We start from the raw sequence: 17,911 nt of genomic DNA, 5'->3' as shown, positions 1-17,911 counted from the left end.
ATTAAACATGGCAAGGCAACGATGGAAAACGGCAACACTTGTTGTAGTTCGACCACATGCATTTTGATCCTTATTGACCTAACTGTGGTTAAAAAATATCAACGAATACAGCATTTACTTTATCCGCCTTGTTAATTAATCTAAGACTTATTATTTAAAATTATAAATACAGCGTTTAAGTAAAATATATTACTTTTCATAGCAAATTCAATTTGATGAAAAGATAAAATACGTAATAAGACTGATTTAATTATTATATAAAGTATAAGTATAGATGTGCACTATCTCTGTCATACAAACGTCTTCATAAATTAACCTGAAACAAGTGCGACAGAGATAAACATATTCGACACGGTATTGTTAATTATGCAATAAATTTAGATGCTCAGTGGTAAAGTATTTTAAGACCATACAATTTATTAACATACAAAAATCTAACTACGGTACGTTTAATGGCTGATATACTACTATTACAGATAAATAAAGAATAAGTAAAAACACAATATACAGATAATTTCCAAATTTTGTAACTCTTCACAAAAACCAGCTTAGTTGTTTTAAGGGACATAGAGTAAATCCCTTTAATTAAGCTAGAAACATGGAACCTGGGACACATTTAGAAAGCCAACAGCTAAAACGAGCTTAAAGTGATAATTAAATTCATTCAATACGAAGTTTATAATGTTGCAATTATTCCTACATAGACATTAATTCTTCGTTACATATAAACATGCTAATTGTTTCATGTATACAATTAAAACAATTACTCGACTATCGAATCGCATTATAAAATGGCAGTGAATGATTAATCATTGTTACTTAAGGAGTCCCAGGATTTTTATTTGAATACAATTGATATACATTTGTTTCTAATAATGATAAAGCTGCTTGGAACATGGAACTCCTTGACATATTTACAATATAAGGCAACGTTAAAAATAGTGACTTCGTGTTTGATGGCATTATTGTCATGACATCATCAAAAGCATTCACGCTTGTATCTTCAAATTTATTTATAAATAAATTAGTTAATGTTTATGGATTTGCAAATACACAAGTACAAATCATTTAATAGCTATTAATATAGGATGAACAGGGAGGTAACATATTAACTTTAAAGAAAACTTTACTCACAATTGTACGGGAACAGTGTAAGAATGTTAAACACACTTATGCAGATATACGAAATCGTTCGATTGTGATTGGACAAACGGACGTAATATCATGTCGCGTGTGTACGCGTTCTGAACAAAAGCTGCCTTTGACCAATCACAATCGAATGGAACTTGTCGGTTGTCTTTTGTTTTATGACTCCCAGAGAACTTTAAATTAGGAACGAATCGATTAATTAAGTATTGATTCGAGCCAAAACTGACAAACTTGATGATGCGTGGTTCGCGCATTTACTGGTAGTAAAATACCTTAAAACTGGGACTTTTATAATAATGTTTTACCATGACATCAATCAATTAAAAACATTAAAGAATTACGTGTAGATTATATTGAGCCAAAACTTGGCAAGATTTTAAGGGTGCGTCTTACACGCATGTACTGGTAGTAAAAGATCTAAAAACTGGGAATAGTAATTTATATTTTTTTAAATTATTATAAATATTTTTTACTGGGATACATGCGAACCTTTAACTTCACGATACACTGGTGTCTTGTTAATCTTCTGGTGGATTATCAAAATAGTCGATTTTTGGCCGCGACTCCTGTCTAAGTGGTGCATTTTTGACCACTGCGGACGTTGAAGGTTGACTTCGACTTGCCCACGAATTGGTCGAAGTCAATGTCGCCCAACCACCAAAAGATCTGAAAACATAAATATAGTTCTTCTTATAGACGATTGCACCTATTTCCCGTGAACAGTGTAGGTTAAAAGAGGATGAAAAGGATATTTAATTTGTAATCCTACAGCCAGCAAAATATATATGTATATAATAACAAACAATTACACTAAAAATATAGCCAGAGATCTTTTTGTAGTTTAATATTATTTATTCCATAGATAATATTTAAAAAGGTTCAAAAAATTACAAAAGGAAACTAACAATAAAAATTATTCAATACATTTAAGTAAGTAGGACCGAATTTGGCTGTGTCGTGTGATGGTGTAAAAGTGAGTGTAAGTACGTGAGTGTATGTGGGGAATACTCATGATGCAGGTGATTTAGCACTATGGATATTCTTACATATTCTGTGATAACTTAAACAAGTCAATGCTTAAATATTGGTCGTTGTAGTCCAATAAATCGTATTGTTTTCCTCGAGAGTCTAAAGTATCAATTTGAAAATATTCACACGCGATTTTATAGGTATTAAACTTATTGTAGGTCTTATAGGAGATACATTTTATAAAGTCGTTTTGGATCTTTTCATTTTTTTCTATATGTACTGTGTAACTAGGTGACCACACCGAGCGACCATATTACGAGAGCACTTCTTATATACGTATAGTATAGCACTTTCATACAGTCGACATCTTGAAAATGTTCACTGACACGTCTTACAAAACTAATCTGCTTATAGGCTCTGTCAACTTTTGTGTCAATATGGTTAGTACACGTCATTTTATAATCTACCTAAGTCACAAACACAATCTACTTCTTATACGGATTTGATATTAATATTATATCTAAAGTTTTTATCTAATGAATGTTATTTTGGCACATTACATATTAGATATATATTCGATTTTGTCTATGATAATTACAAAGGTTATTCAAGTCAGCCTGGATGTTGTGACAGTTGTTCTTTGTTGATTTTTCAGTATATTTTTATTATCAGCGAACATAAGATCATAAGATAATTAGAATCTTTAATGTTATTATTTATATCATAAAGATATGCATTGCATAACACGGAACCCAATATATATCCTTGAGGAATCACAATGTATGTATATTAACGTATATAAAGTCACTTATAGCACTGTCAACCGCAACAGCTTATCTAAGATTTGTTATCGTTAGAGTTATTCCTAAGAGTTGGAGGTAATGTAATAGGATGGTGTAATCCACTCTATCGAAAGCTTTTTCGAAGTCTGTGTATATCATATCAACCTGTGCACCACTTTGTAGTATTATATATATAGGTTATCGTAAAACGTTTATAAATAAAACCATGTTCACCTGGAAGTGAATTACTTATTATTATATAAATAGATTAGGTCTAGAATCTGGTCAGAGGACTTTATATGAAAATTGTACTGAGTGAATCCAAGATTGCTGCACGATTCAACAAGATTTAAAACCGCACTTTGTAAATTTACAGTTCCAAGTCTATAGAAGGTGGGATCAAAGGTAGGAGACCCGTATAAAGGTAAATTGAAATCGCCAGCTTTAATTTAATGCTCGTTTGGGTATAATGAATAAATATATAGAAGAAAGCCTGTACAGGCTGTAAGCTTTACAGACTGCGAATGACTAGGCCGCTCTACCTACTAATTATTTTATTCACTTAATCAGTAAGATTATTTTGTTTTATTACATAGTTATAAAGCTAGTCATCTCATTATTTTTCACTTTTAGAATGCTTTTAGCCAAAACTCTTCAAAGTTTCAGCGAAACCGAACAATTAAAAATTATTTAATTTTTATTATTTTATTCCATGAAAGTTACGACTGCATGCCTATGCAGTCCCATTTAAAACTAGTATATTTTTTAAAGAATGTACGAGTGCGCCAAGGACCTATGAGCTTTAAATAATACAATATTATAACACACAAGTATGCACGTAAAAAATTGTTTAATACAATATGTATGTTAGGACTTACTTAGTAGCGGGAGCGGATGCGGGCGTAGCCGCTGGAGCGGAAGCGGCGCTACTAGTCGCAGCGCGTAGTATTGGACCTGGAACTCTTCGTTTACCAGCTTCACGAGCTAATACTTCCAACACGCTCATCGCTGGTAGCCATGACTGAAATATTGAATTATATGATCAGACCCATCCCCAAAAATAGTAGTAGATAGTGATAGCTGCCCCCTCGCCCTAGAGAATCGAAAATGAATATTTATCATTGTTCACACGTTTTATTTATTTATTGAAGTTTAACACATCATACACAATACTATATCTACACTATTTGTTACAAACGATATTTTCTAAAATATGTAACAATTTTGGTAAACACAGATGCTACAATTTTTTTTACATTAAGTTTAATAACGTGAGTTAACCCAATTTAATCAAACGTGAACTTATTGTATTTATTACAAAGTAAATTTATCATAGGCTACACGGAACACATAAGATATAGTTGATTTTTTTTTAAATATATTCATATGAAACTTCTGAACATCTAAAAAGTAAACAATCGTATCATAATCTTAATTTGTTGTGATTTCGACACAAGTGAACTTTATGTCTAAGTTAATTTTATGTTCTGCTTGTATGTATGTATTCTTTTAATCCTATCTAGTCTAGTATGAATTAATTTGCAATTGTGTTTAGTTATTGACTCATTTTACCTCAATTTGTTTGTATGAAAAATGGGTTTCTTAATTATTAACATTTTCCCTGTACTTTTACGTTAAAATGAATTGGGGCATTGATATCTTTTAAATAGAAAAATAATTGCCACAAGGTTTAAAACAATTTTAAACAACAGCAAAAAATACTAGTATTTTTTGCTTATTATTGCAAAAAAAAACCAGCAGAACAACGGATTAGATATGAAATAGGCACTTAACAACGCTTTCTTTAAAATTGATCCGGCTATTAACGAGCACATCAAGCTCCGGATAGGTACTGTTAAAATCCGTTATAATCGCGATCACGTGTTTTCACTTGCTTAAAAAATTCATACTTTTCCCATTCCCTGTACTTTATATTACTAGATATAATCTACAGGGCCCCGTGCCCTCCGTGAAAATTTCGACTGGCGACGCCATTGGCCATGACCACATAACCCCTTGAACTAAGCAAATAGCGTCTTTATTGCTTTGTACATAGCCTTAGTATCATAAAAATATTCTATGTTATAATAATCTATTTCTATTACTATTTTTATACAAATACTATAAGAAACTACTATTAGAACAAAGGGCTTGCTTGTCAAGGAATTAAAGAGGTTGAAACGATCAGTAATCAATTTGTTTAACATAAGTTTCTGTTTTAAATATATAAGTAAATAAATATAGATGAAGAACTTTCACCGAATAAATACAATTATCAAATAAATTTGAACCAAAAATATACGAAATCAAAAACAACAGTCTTGCAGTTTCGACACAAAAGCACAATTTATTTGTGAGAAAACACTTTTTTTTACCGGATTGAAGCTATATATTGTTATAAACTTATATTATTGTCACCGTGACCACGCACGCTGACAATAAAGCACGCGAAACGTCGGAAAGAATTTAAATTATGTAAAATAATTATATGTATACATAGCTTCAATCCGGTGAGAAGTATTTTCTTTCAATGTGTAAAAGCTATGTTAACAAAAGACAATACTATTTATTTGTGTCGAAACAGCAACACTTACACAAAAAAAAAACAAAGTTATATTTCTTGATTCTTACCTTTTCCTTATCAGCTGTGGCGACCACGTTGCGATTGGGCTCCGCGTCGTACGCGACGCTCTCGCAACCAAAGTGTTCGCACATTTCGTGAATGAATTGACGTTTCGGACGATTCATTGACGGGAATGAGTGGGCGCGTGTTTTTTGTTTTGACTGTGAATTATATATGTATAAATGTCTGATAAACTTGTTTCCAAATTCGAAATAGTCTAATGGCATTATATTAACTTAAAAAAAAAAATTAGTAAACTTAAATAATATTTTGTCTTCTTCCGTTAACTTATGTTTCAGCTATGATACAAATAGATTCAACGGCAGTTTTCGATGATTTTCCTAAAATACTTTTCGATCGATGGATCGTTTTTGTAAAATATATTTGAATTGACATTTATCGATGTAAATTTGCGAAAATTTGGATTGCAGTTTTTTTTTAATTGGATCAAGTACCTATAGACCGTATGACAATATTAAAAAAAGCTGTTAAAAGAAATCTTTGGAATAAAATAACCTTAGTTAAAAATATAGTTTCAAAACGTTAGTCACGTGACAAAAATGTCATTTTGTCTAAGCTACTAAAAAATTACCTTAGATGTTTATTTAAATCTGGACTGAGTTTTTATGAATACGGGAATATACTGTATAAGGCGCTACCACTACAACTCCAGGATTCCAGCGTATAAACTGAATAAAGAGTAGAGAAAAGCCAGTACCTTTTTAGCCAATTGCACCAAATCAGTGAGTTTTTCATGCACATGTTGAGCGAAGCTTGGTTCCCTAGCAGCCATTGCTCTGCACGTATCGCTGTACCTCGGCGCGAGTTTCGCGGACACGTCCGGGTTCCGTATTTGAAGAGCGAGCGCGAGTTGACGGCTACGGGCTTCTTGACGGCATTCGTCATCGCATTCTAGGCTATAAGGAAATTATTTCTTCATAAGGCACACTAAAAATACACACACAGTTATAGGAGAAAATAATATAAGGTCCTTTTGACCTCAAACATCTCCTCTTTGGTTAGAAATTCTATTCTTACATTTTGTAAAGCATTGTAATAGTGCATTTGTTTTTCGAAACCCATGATTCATTTCAATTTCCCGTTATAATTTTATTTTGACATAAAATTCGTAGTGATTCAATTGGAATGTCTAAGACACCCACCGTACTCCTCGGATCTTGCTCCAACATTTTTTTTTCGAAATTTTTATAACTTCTTGCTTATTATAATACTCTGCCACATTACTTGGAAACTTCATATGGTTTGCTACAACTTGGAGAACCTTATGACTGGGAAGATTATTAATAGGCAGTTCACTTATTTGCTTATTTGAAAAAAATGATCACAAAACAGATACAAATTCTGAGGCCCAGACCTTAAAGTTATAGCGCCACTAGTAGTAGCTTTGTCGTAATTTACAACAGCATATCTGTATCATAAGCAAGTTGTTTGCTTGACTCACGTTTTCAACATGGCGCTAGGCCGGTGTGCGTCTGACAGATCAACCATACCGCCTTCTTGAATCTTCGTCGCAGCCAGGGCATTTAAAATCCTGTAAAACAAATTTTCTGTGTAAAATTTACGATATAATGCATAATTGAGAGATCGTGATATATTGCCTATCACTCTTCATGTACTCCGGATGTACGTGTATATAAGAAATTTCATTGACAGAATATATAAAAAAACAATTTTCTTTAAATTAAACAAAAGGTCTGAATATAAAAGTAAAGCTGCTGGGTCCAAATTGCCCACGCAATCTTTTTCGGTACAGGTTTTAGGTACAGAATGATCCCTCACTTGGCAAAATCTCTAGCGTTATCGCAACAGGCTCTTTCAGCCTTCCTGCGTCCACAAGGACAAGTGGCGATAACAGCTCGCTTGCAATTCGAAGTGCTGGGGCATGGGCCGCCATTTGTCGCATGACACGGCCCAGAGCAAGGATGACCACAGGATGACCTTTTCTCGTTACACGGCTGGTTGCATCTGAAAAGTTTTTTTTTCATCAAACAGTGTGCACTAACTGGACCTTTTCACCGAGCGTTCGAAAATAGAGTTAGAAATTACCACCATTTTTAAAAATAATTAATTAATGTTTAAATTAATACGGCTCGAAGGACCAAAATTTACGTTTCCTGGGTCACCGAGGTGCTTTAAATAATAGAGGATATTTGGTTTACTTTATATTAACCACTCGCGTATAACAATAGAATATGAGCGAAATATTGAAGTGCTATTTGCTATGTACCGAATTAATTCCATTTTAACAATCAAAGAGAGTGCCTACGTCTGGTTATGCTCTTGGGGTGTTACTCCGACGATTTAGGAAATCGTCACGCTTATAAGTGATCAAAATATATAGGCATGACACGTACATACATAGGAAGTCGTCACGATTGTAAATGAAAAAAATATAGGGATCATCAAGCTTATAAAACTAAGAAAGCCTGAGTGAGCAACATGTACAGCCTTGGTTCGTACAGATACAATATAGATATAGTGTTGAGCAGGCATCCAACTAGTCACAAAGCACACTAACGCAAGTACTACTTCCAGGATCTGCGTGCACGCTCATATACAGGACTCCCAAATTAATAATGCGCTATACAGATCATCGCCAGCGGTCGTATTCCATATATTGTTCGAATGTTACGTATATTGTAACTGTAAACAGTGCATGACAATCTTTAATTACGTATTTAAATAAAAAAATGGTCAGAGAAGAAATCTATTTTGTAATAGTTTAGATGTATACAATAAATAAAATATAAATAATTAAGAAGAACTCACTTCTCAGTATCACACGGTCCCTTGTGGCAGATCTTAATACAAGTATGCTTTCCGCAAGGTAGCGGCTTTCCACAGGGCAGACCGCAAGAGAACTCCTCTTGGGAACACGGTATAGTTTTCCTTTCCTATGAGATATAAACATTATTAATTATTCCTTACGAACGGGTTTCTTAACTTTTGTCTTTTTCCATCAAATAGATTTTACGCTGTGATAAAAAGAGACGGATCAGTAACTAAATTTGTATGAATTTTTTCGACACAAACTGAACTTTTGTATACACATACAAATTTTGTCGAAGCTCCCAGTTCTTTTAATAAACTAATTTAGCTTTTGTTAATAACTCTCTTATTGATGAATATCTAAGAACGAGGTCATAGCATGAAGACATAATTTTTACATTTTGTATACATCAATAAAATATCACTTTTAACGCGTACTATATATAGTTTTATAGATTGTTTATGTTCTAACGACGCCTTAAGTACATTAACGAAGAGTTTTTTTTTAATTTTCCAAACAGAAGTGAGTCGTAACACTAATTAAGTGATTAAAGGAGGACCTGTATTTTTATTTGTACCCAGGTGATTTTCGTCTTTACTTTTTGGATTTATCGTTCCTTTTTTGTTTCTTTATAGAAGCAGTAGCCTCACCTGATGTTAAGTGAAACACAATGGACACTCTCAATGTTAGAAGGCTCGCGACTGCGTTGCCAGTCTTGTAAGAAATGCCTCGTGCCTCAAACTCACCTCATGCTTTCCATAACAAGTCTTGGTGGTAAGCACGACGCAGGGTGGACAGTCCGCAGAGTGGCACGAATGATGAGGCGGATGTCCGCAAGGCCGTTCCCGGCGACAAGGGGCACTGCACGGTGGAGGCTTCGCCCCACACCGGATCGGGGGCAGGATCACTTCGAGACCGCATTCACAACGGAGTTCTTCAAAGCCTGTAGTAGAAAATTCAGAATTGTTTTCTATTGCTATGTTTTTAATCCGCTAATTTACACCATGAGGTCGTGCGTAGGCCAATAGTACTGATATTTTATTATAAGTATTTATTCGCCTTCGCCCTTGATTTGTCGACTCTTGGTCTAAAAGTAAGTAAGTAAAAGTACACAATGCCAACAAGTGCACTTAAAACATCTGTTGTAAATCTGTTTGTAATCCTCCTATAACTGTACAATGATGAATATTGATGGAGATATACTCGATATTATGCGAAACAAGGTTTTCATATCTTTACTGTCCAGAAAAGTAAAGATTTTTCTTATTTCACATTGCTTGGAAATGTTACCTATGTTCATCGTAAATTATAATTTACTTATCCATAAAATCTTAATTATTTATTTATTCACACTTTGTTGCACAATCTTAAAACGAGTTAAAAAAAACATTACATTATTAAAACAAACATAAGTACACCGGGCGGCCATATCTTTTTCATTAATAATCGAAAATATAATAAAAATTGTAAGAGTTCAAAACATAGGTACAATTAATTAGTTAATTTACAGTTAGGTTATCGGTTATTTCTTTTAAATTATGTTAATGTGATAAGAAGAAAAGATAAAATGCTAAAGCTGTGCTTTTATTATGCCATTTGAGTGCCTATTTCTATACAGCTGATTGTGCAGTTTTTTTTAATAATAAATAATCTGAATGTACCAATTTCTTTTAAAATAAACGGTTTATTATAATTTACTAGACTCATTCATGTTCAGCAAGGTCGGCTTTGAACGCCTCTTTTTGGAGTCGCACTAAAACCACTATACCGCTGCTTATAAAATATCATACCAAGTCGTTGACAAGGCGCACAGTGTCCTGTGTGACAAAAGTCCTCGCATCGATGTAATTGACAGGATAAAGTTCGCCCACAAACCACAGCGCAGCGGTGTGAGGACGCGCAGCAAGCTGTGCGGCAGCGATGGCGCCCACACGACATTTTCTAAAAAAATATTTTTATATTTTAACATAAAGTTACATAATATGTGGGCTAAATGGCTCGTAGACCCTCTGGTGGGCTCGTATTAAATTAATATTTAAGATTTTTAGTTAGCCCTAACCTTCAAAGGACGCCTGTATTGTATTTTAAGTGAAGGAACTTTTTTTTTTTTTGAAAGAGGTAATCCCGAAACTGAAGCATATTTTGAGGCTAAAGACAAACCTTACTAGAAAAATGCTATCGAAAAATTGTGTGGCGGCTCCAATCGTTTTATCGCTCTATATCAAATCAAATTCTGTCAATAATAAACATTTTCTATGTTAGCCTACAAAATTATAAGCCCCCTGTTATAACTGTGAAAAGGTATTATTACGGTAGGCGCTGTATCAGTGATAATCATAAATGTCTTTATCGAGTAGCTTTACTCGATAAAGACATTTATAGCATATTTATTATTTAGAGCATAGTTTTAGCTTTCTTTATAAAAGTACAGCAAGTAATGAAGATTCTGTTGGCGATGGTTGGCCATGCGTGATACTCGTGAACGGGTGCTACTTGTGATGACTGAATCGTACTTGAATTCGTGTATGCGGTGATTAGTTATTTCGATTATGTATTTGCGTGTTGTTCCCACAAGAAAAGTAAGCGCGTTCTTCTATTTCACTATGCCTACTGCTGATTGAGGACAAATCTTTGTTTTTATTATTAATTACATAAGATATAAGCGACATCTCAATAAAAATTAACGCTCAATTGACACGATCAGAACATTCCCTGAAATATGTAATGGTGGCAGCTCCTTACAAACGTTGTGTAACACAAAAACTTGGCGATTAAAAAGAGTGGCGGAGAGTTTCTTGCCAGATCTTCTCTTCCGTTCTACGCCCTTGATTTAAGTACTGACAGTAAATGTAAAATTAGAAGCATTTATTATGTATTTCTTTTATGACGTTCATAAGTGTACATTGTGTTATCTAAATGAATAAATTATTTTGAATTTGAATTCTACAGTATAAGTTTAGATAATTATGGTAAACATAAATTTCAAAAAAAATTACACTCAACTATACAAAAATCTACATTACATTTTTATTAGCGACTCAACATATATAATTTTGCCTACCTTATTACATTTCTTCTGACAGAACACATTGTCATAAGCACCAGGTAGATCTTTGCAAGGCACATCAACAGTCGAGTGACCACAGCGGCATTGAAGGACTGTGGTGTTTGGACACTCGGGACATACTCCTAAAAGACAAGTATTATTTATAAAAAAATCATTTCTTCTCTTTACTGAGAATTATTTTTTAAACCTTTCTAGATAGTTTTGCTAAAAGGTCGCGTTTATTTAGCTGTGAATTTGTTCTCTGCTTTTGAGAGGGTTGTACGGTATCAGGCGATGGCTTAAACCGTACATACACCGTACGTGCACGGTCAAATTTCTAAAGCATGCAGAGGGCATACGTAGCTTGACTGTTGTCAAATACGTCATATTTCAGAAAAAAAATGGTTTAACAGTGTGAAATTTGATTCGATATTTTGGAATACGGGGTCTAGTCTTAAAAATAGATGGTGGGCACAGATCTCTGATCAGTTTGTTTTAAAAATTGTCGCAAAAAATATTTAGGTATTTATATGTTTAACGGATTAGAAACTTCATCTTGAAAAACAAATTTATAAATAAAAATTAGAAAAATAATTTATTGCCCCTTTATTTTAAATTTCATCTTTGTGGAAACAGTTGCTAAATTCAAACTCAACCTTTCAGAGAATGGACACCTGCAACACCCCCGTGTGTGTAGCTGACACACACGGGGGTGTTGCAGGTGTCCATTCAATGCTTCCTGTCCCATAAAAAGAGAATTACTAACCTTCGTGGCACTTTTGCATACAGAAATGCTTATCATTATCCGGTCCACAAATGAGTGGTTTAGCGCAGATATTACCACACAGCGGTATTGGGTCCGAGCAATTTTTGCGTTCACCCTCTTTTAATCTGTAAATTTTAGGATAAATAATTTATTCTTCATTACTGATACTATATTAAATTCTCATAAGTTAATTGTATTTATGCATTTGGTGTATTTTACAATACTAGAAATTTTGAAATAATTTTATATGGGTGAGTCATGGTAATCACCCAGAGATTGATTTGGAGCTGTGAGCTCTTTTAAACTGTCACAAATGTAACGGTTTTGAAGTCTTTAGTTATGTCTAAAACTTCGTTCTTCTGGTAATTACAATTTTCAAAAATGGATTTATGATATGAATGTAATATTTGTTTTGTTCAATATTTGTGTTATCTCTTCGTGTATGTCGTGTTCGCCTAAGTGCTAGTCATACAAAATTTTATTTTGTGATTGTTGTAGTAATGTATCAGCCGGGTCAATATAATAAAACATTTCATAGTACGTCAGGTCCTCGGGTCTCATATTTTGTATTTAACATTACACAAAAATTTATTTTAGTTATGTATATACTATAGTGAGAACAGTAATCGTTATAGTTTAATTATATAATGTATTTTTTAATTTAAAATGGTTTTATATCAAACAAATAGACGTTTTCTATACAAGTTTCTGGTCCTCTTTGAGTGCGTGAGTTCGAAAGTCCACTTCAGACACTATGTTATTTTTGTTGGCGTAATGAAAAATAAAATTTATGGTACAGTTGGCTTAGTAAGAAGGTACATATTATAATAATATATCAGCCTTCAGGTTGTGTCTCAGGTGCCCCGATTTAACAGTTCCGGACGGAAATATATCACCATAGACTCGTGGTGTCACAACAGTACATACTAAATAGTGATGTTACAACAGACTGAAGTATTAAAACAAAAATCAAAGTACATACATTAAAGTTTAGCAAAAGGGCTCCTGTGACTATACTTACTTAGTGTTTCCACAGGGACACGTTATAACATTTTCCACACTCCGTGGGCATGTGTTACAAGGTGGTGGATGACATTCGTCCCGACATACGTGCGCGCCGCAAGTGAGTACGCGCGCGCACGCAGATCCACAAGAGAATGTACGCTTATCACCACTTTCTGGCGTACATGGTACTGACTGGGTTTTAGCGGCTGGGCAGTAGCATACTAGAAATAATACAAAGGAATTTTACAAACACCAATATTTTGAGCAAGTTCGTTTTTACTCCAACATAAGCCTTGACAACAATCATTTGAAATATGTTATAGTGAAGATTTTTCTTCTTCTATTTTTGTAGAAATATAACTTTTTTGTAAGACGAATGTCGAATGCAATCTTAATTTATTTAAGAATATTGGATTATATCTTAAATTGTAGGCATATAAGTCTATGATTGAATTAATAAATAAAATAGTGTCCTTAACTTCGTTCAATTTGAGCACGTTGGATCAAAGACAGTAAATATAGCTTCAGGGTTGGTTAATAGGCACAGGTTGTACTATACGATATTCCAGAAAAATATACGATTTGGCGGATTATATTCCGCAATCAAAAATTGTGACAGCATATTTTAATATAAATGTAGTTTAGTATTTTAATTTATTTGTTACCTTGTTCCACGATAAAATCGCAAGCCTCGCACGGTCCCTCGTGACAATCATTCGCACAGCTATGAACACCGCAGTTAAGTTTGCGACCACACTGTCTTCCACACTCCTGTGGCAACTTGCTACTGCATAATACAGACCGGGATTCTGCACCACAGCCACATTTCCTGGTCAATTGTTATATATATATGAACATGGTTATCTTTCGAATGATGTTAGTGTAGATACGCTCATGCCAAAAAATTATATAAATAGATGTTATAATTGTATAAGATAATACGCTTTACAATAGTTCAAGGTAAAGATAGTCTGAAATGATAATACAAATTGGAGAACCATAGATTGACCTTAAAATTACGTAACTAAAAAATGTATTTTAATTATTATATATAATCCATTATCTTTAAAAACATTTATACCTATAATTTCAAACAAAAAATGCTTAAATTTCTACCCAAATTATAACTCTTTAACGGAAGGTAATGTATTTTCAAGCATATCAATTATATTCAGCCTGCGATGTTTTTGTAGGAGAGGTTAAGGAAGACCCTTTGAACTATTTGCACAGTTACGACGTGGCCTAGTATTATTGCAAACCGATAACTATTATTCAAGTATTACTAGGAATGTTATCTAAGACTGTTTTGTCTATCATACACGTTATTAAAATGTTTGGATTTTAAATGCCTATTACCGATTGTTCAATTCTTTTTGATAGTTATTCTGAATATTAACAACTTACAATTGAAATATCTATTGTAGATAGCAATTGATTATTAACTAGCAAATATATAGCCCCGGCTTCGTATGAGCAACCGTGACTCTTGTCATAGCGTCGTGGTCAGCAATGAAACATGTGGAGCGGACTATCTTTCCACTGGTTTCTATCCAGAGCCTCTCTTGTGGCAGTATAGTTTTGAGGACGATTAATTTGATCACATGATCGGTCCATCTGGTTGGTGAACGGCCACGTTATCTTTTGCATTCTGTGTTAAAACCACGATCAGTTTCTCCAAGTTCTCATCGCCTCTGCGCATCGTATGAACCGTGACCCGTAAATCTTGTAAAATAATATACCTGAACCTATCATCAATTTTTCTAGACATTGGCTAAAATCGAATTAGATTTTGAGTTTATCACTAACAGGAAGACCGAAGCGGTGGAGGACTTGTTTGTATGTTATTTTAAAGTTAGTCATGCTTATAGCATTACGCTACAACTTATTTCCTCTCAATCATATTTTTTTAATTTTGAATGCAGCGTTTGTAATTAACGTTCCCATACGACAATTTACCAACTTACTTTAAAAATCTGACAACCACCACAGAGTATTAACATTTTTAATATATAACATAGCTTTCTATTGGTTAAAAAATTTTCAACTAAATACTTGATAATATAAATATTTGTTTATGCTGCACTTCACTCATATATAGCATGTGAGAAACGTTTTTTTTTAAATGAAAAATTTGAAAAATACTTTAGTTCGAGAACTTCTTGGTTAACATTGGTATATATATATATATATGGACAACAAAATTATTTAATTAGAATATCCCACATACTTTGCAATAGTAGCTTGGCAGGGTGGGCACGGTCCCGGGTGGCAAAGCAAAGTGCATGGATGTGGGCAACTTCTAGGTCTTTTGCAGGCTTTACCACAAGTATGGGCAGTGTTGCCACCTCTCTGGTAATCAGGATTACGCACTGCACCACACATGCATCTATACTCTGTAGGTATGTCTTGGCTGGTGTTTTGACAAGCGGGACAACGCCATTTGCCCTCTGAAATTAAGACAATAATATATTCAAAATATCGTATTCAGAACTAAAATTGATTTAAGTATTAAAGTCATTTATGACATCTATCAGTTGTGTCACAAATGTACCCATGGTACATTACCTTTTAACTTGACTAAAATGAAGTATAAATAAACTGTCTTCCAATTTATCAAGGTGTTTATGGTCAAAATGTTAACTATGCAAAGTGGAAATTACCATTAAAATAAAAATTCACAATGACAATTAAATTAAAAAAATGTATTAATTAAAAATTTAAATTACATATATATAGGATTTTAATATTGTATTTTATCTAATTTTTTTGTCAGGATGTATATCAAATTAAAGTTGATTATTGTTTGATAACTATTTTTGTTAAAATTTATCTTAATATATCAACTCACCAACCATACTGCTAACAGCCCATTTTCTAATACACCGAAGATGCATAACATGGTAACAATTAGTGCAATACCATACAGGATCCAATTGTTTTACTCTTTCACAGCAAACCAGGCACTCTAGTGTACCTTTATCAAGTTGTTCCGTCAGGCGCTCTCGTTGTGTCATTTCTTTATTTAAACCTGTTAAAATCATACACAATATACTCGCAACTAATACACATAAATAATTTAAGCAAGAAATATTTTTCCAATCTTAATCAATAACAATCAATCTAATCTAATTATTTTAAAATATTGTGCAAATATTCATACCTGCATTATTACTAACTGTTTTTTTACTTCTTGCTGGACTTGGTACATGGTTCCTTCCTTTTTCTTCTCTATTTTGAAGATATGAATTTGCATATTGTTCATCTTCATAGCTGTAACGTTCATTGGCTTTAAGCCGTTGAGTTCCAGCCCACCGTTGCCTCCCAGAAGGCTCCCCTCTCCCATTTCTTACATCCTGGCTATCTTTAGTTTTGCTACTGTTATAGAAAGTTCGACTAGGGTCTGTATCTCTACCCATTCCTTTAGATTTACTTTGGCCCCCTTCTCTACGATTATCATAACGGTTTGAATCACCATTATTATAATTATCATTTCTATTTTTTCTACTATAAGCATTAGTATCATTATTTCTAGAACTTTGTGGATAATGACTACTTTCTGGCCTAGTATGATTTTGACTATTATTTTTATCATATTTGCGATTTTTATTATCGTAACGAAGACTCCCATTGCTATCATGTTCTTGGCTTCCTCCATTTTCATATCCATTTGTATAATAGGACCTATTTTGTGCTGTATTTTTGGGTCGTTCTCTCCAATTTTTAGAATCTGATGGTTTTGCATGACCACTACTGGATCCACTGCCACTGTTTTCTATATCCAAAGGTTCATTCTGTATCTCATTAGGCAGATTATGTTCTGTTTGTAATGAAGAATTTTTAGGAATAAATTCAATGGCAGTTGGAGTTAATTTTGATTTGGACACCACATCATTGGTATAAATATTGCCATCAACTGGAGGAATATACTGGTCTTGACTATTGGTTTCATAAGATTCAACATTGTTTGAATAACTAGAACTAGCACCATATCCAAAATTGGCTTGAGGATTTACATTTGTTGGTAAGTTTTGATAACTATTTACATTATTATATTGGTTAGGTGGATAACTCTGATAGTGGACATTACTATACTGGGCTGTGTTGACACTAGGAACTCCAGACTGTTGCATTTGCGATAGAAATTCATTAAAACTCACATATTGATTACTACTAGGATCCATTTGCCTATTGTAATAAACTTGACTTCCGTATTGACCATTAGGATCAGAATTCCATGTATTTGGAGCCTGATGTTGACTGTTGTAATCATATGTATTGTTCCACTGAGACATCACGAAGTGTAAATTTTGTTGTGAAAAGTTGAGATTAATATGGGTTTGATACAAGAAACTATGTGGATAGTGCGAGAAAAATTACTTTTTTTACAGAATATTGATGATATCAGGCCGAAGCCTGAGGCTTCGGGTGAAAGGTGCCTAGTCTACCTGAAAGAAAAAATAATTATATTTCGTCATTACTTTCTCAATTTTGAAATACGTTTCACGGACATGTGGCACTTATAAATGTATAGTACTTGTCGTGCACTTACCAATAAGAGAACTTTTTCAATACACGGTTTGATAAAAAAATCTCTATATAAATAAAAATTAAACAAAAAAAATAATTTTGCAATTCAAAAAATATATTTTTTATGATGAGATGTGTCAAGATGAATCGGTTTAAAAAGATTGAGGGGTAAGGGCAAAGGGAACTGAATTTAAGGCTATATGACAACTGACAAAACGATAGATATTGTAGTGTAACCATAGATAAAGATATC

The 17,911-nt window shown here is 33.5% G+C and overlaps 1 protein-coding gene across 1 annotated transcript; it reads right to left on the bottom strand.

Annotated features, from left to right (window-relative positions):
* Positions 1–287: 287 nt before the first annotated feature.
* On the bottom strand, positions 288–17,819 carry LOC123711575 (protein shuttle craft). Its single transcript, XM_045664171.1, has 17 exons — positions 17,681–17,819; positions 16,292–17,576; positions 15,980–16,159; positions 15,359–15,578; positions 13,797–13,960; positions 13,148–13,352; positions 12,127–12,251; positions 11,376–11,503; positions 10,105–10,255; positions 9,061–9,257; positions 8,314–8,438; positions 7,324–7,509; positions 6,986–7,075; positions 6,242–6,440; positions 5,532–5,684; positions 3,779–3,921; positions 288–1,815 (listed from the first exon to the last, which is right to left on the bottom strand). Exons 2-17 carry the CDS (start codon positions 17,421–17,423, stop codon positions 1,668–1,670), a joined length of 3,546 nt encoding a protein of 1,181 aa, XP_045520127.1. The 5' UTR covers positions 17,424–17,576; positions 17,681–17,819; the 3' UTR covers positions 288–1,667.
* Between the last annotated feature and the right edge of the window lie 92 nt (positions 17,820–17,911).

Source organism: Pieris brassicae, chromosome 7 (assembly GCF_905147105.1).
Source record: "Pieris brassicae chromosome 7, ilPieBrab1.1, whole genome shotgun sequence".
NCBI lineage: Eukaryota > Metazoa > Arthropoda > Insecta > Lepidoptera > Pieridae > Pieris > Pieris brassicae.
The sequence above is the reverse complement of the archived record's forward strand: the minus strand, read 5'-3'. Positions and strand labels throughout refer to the sequence as shown.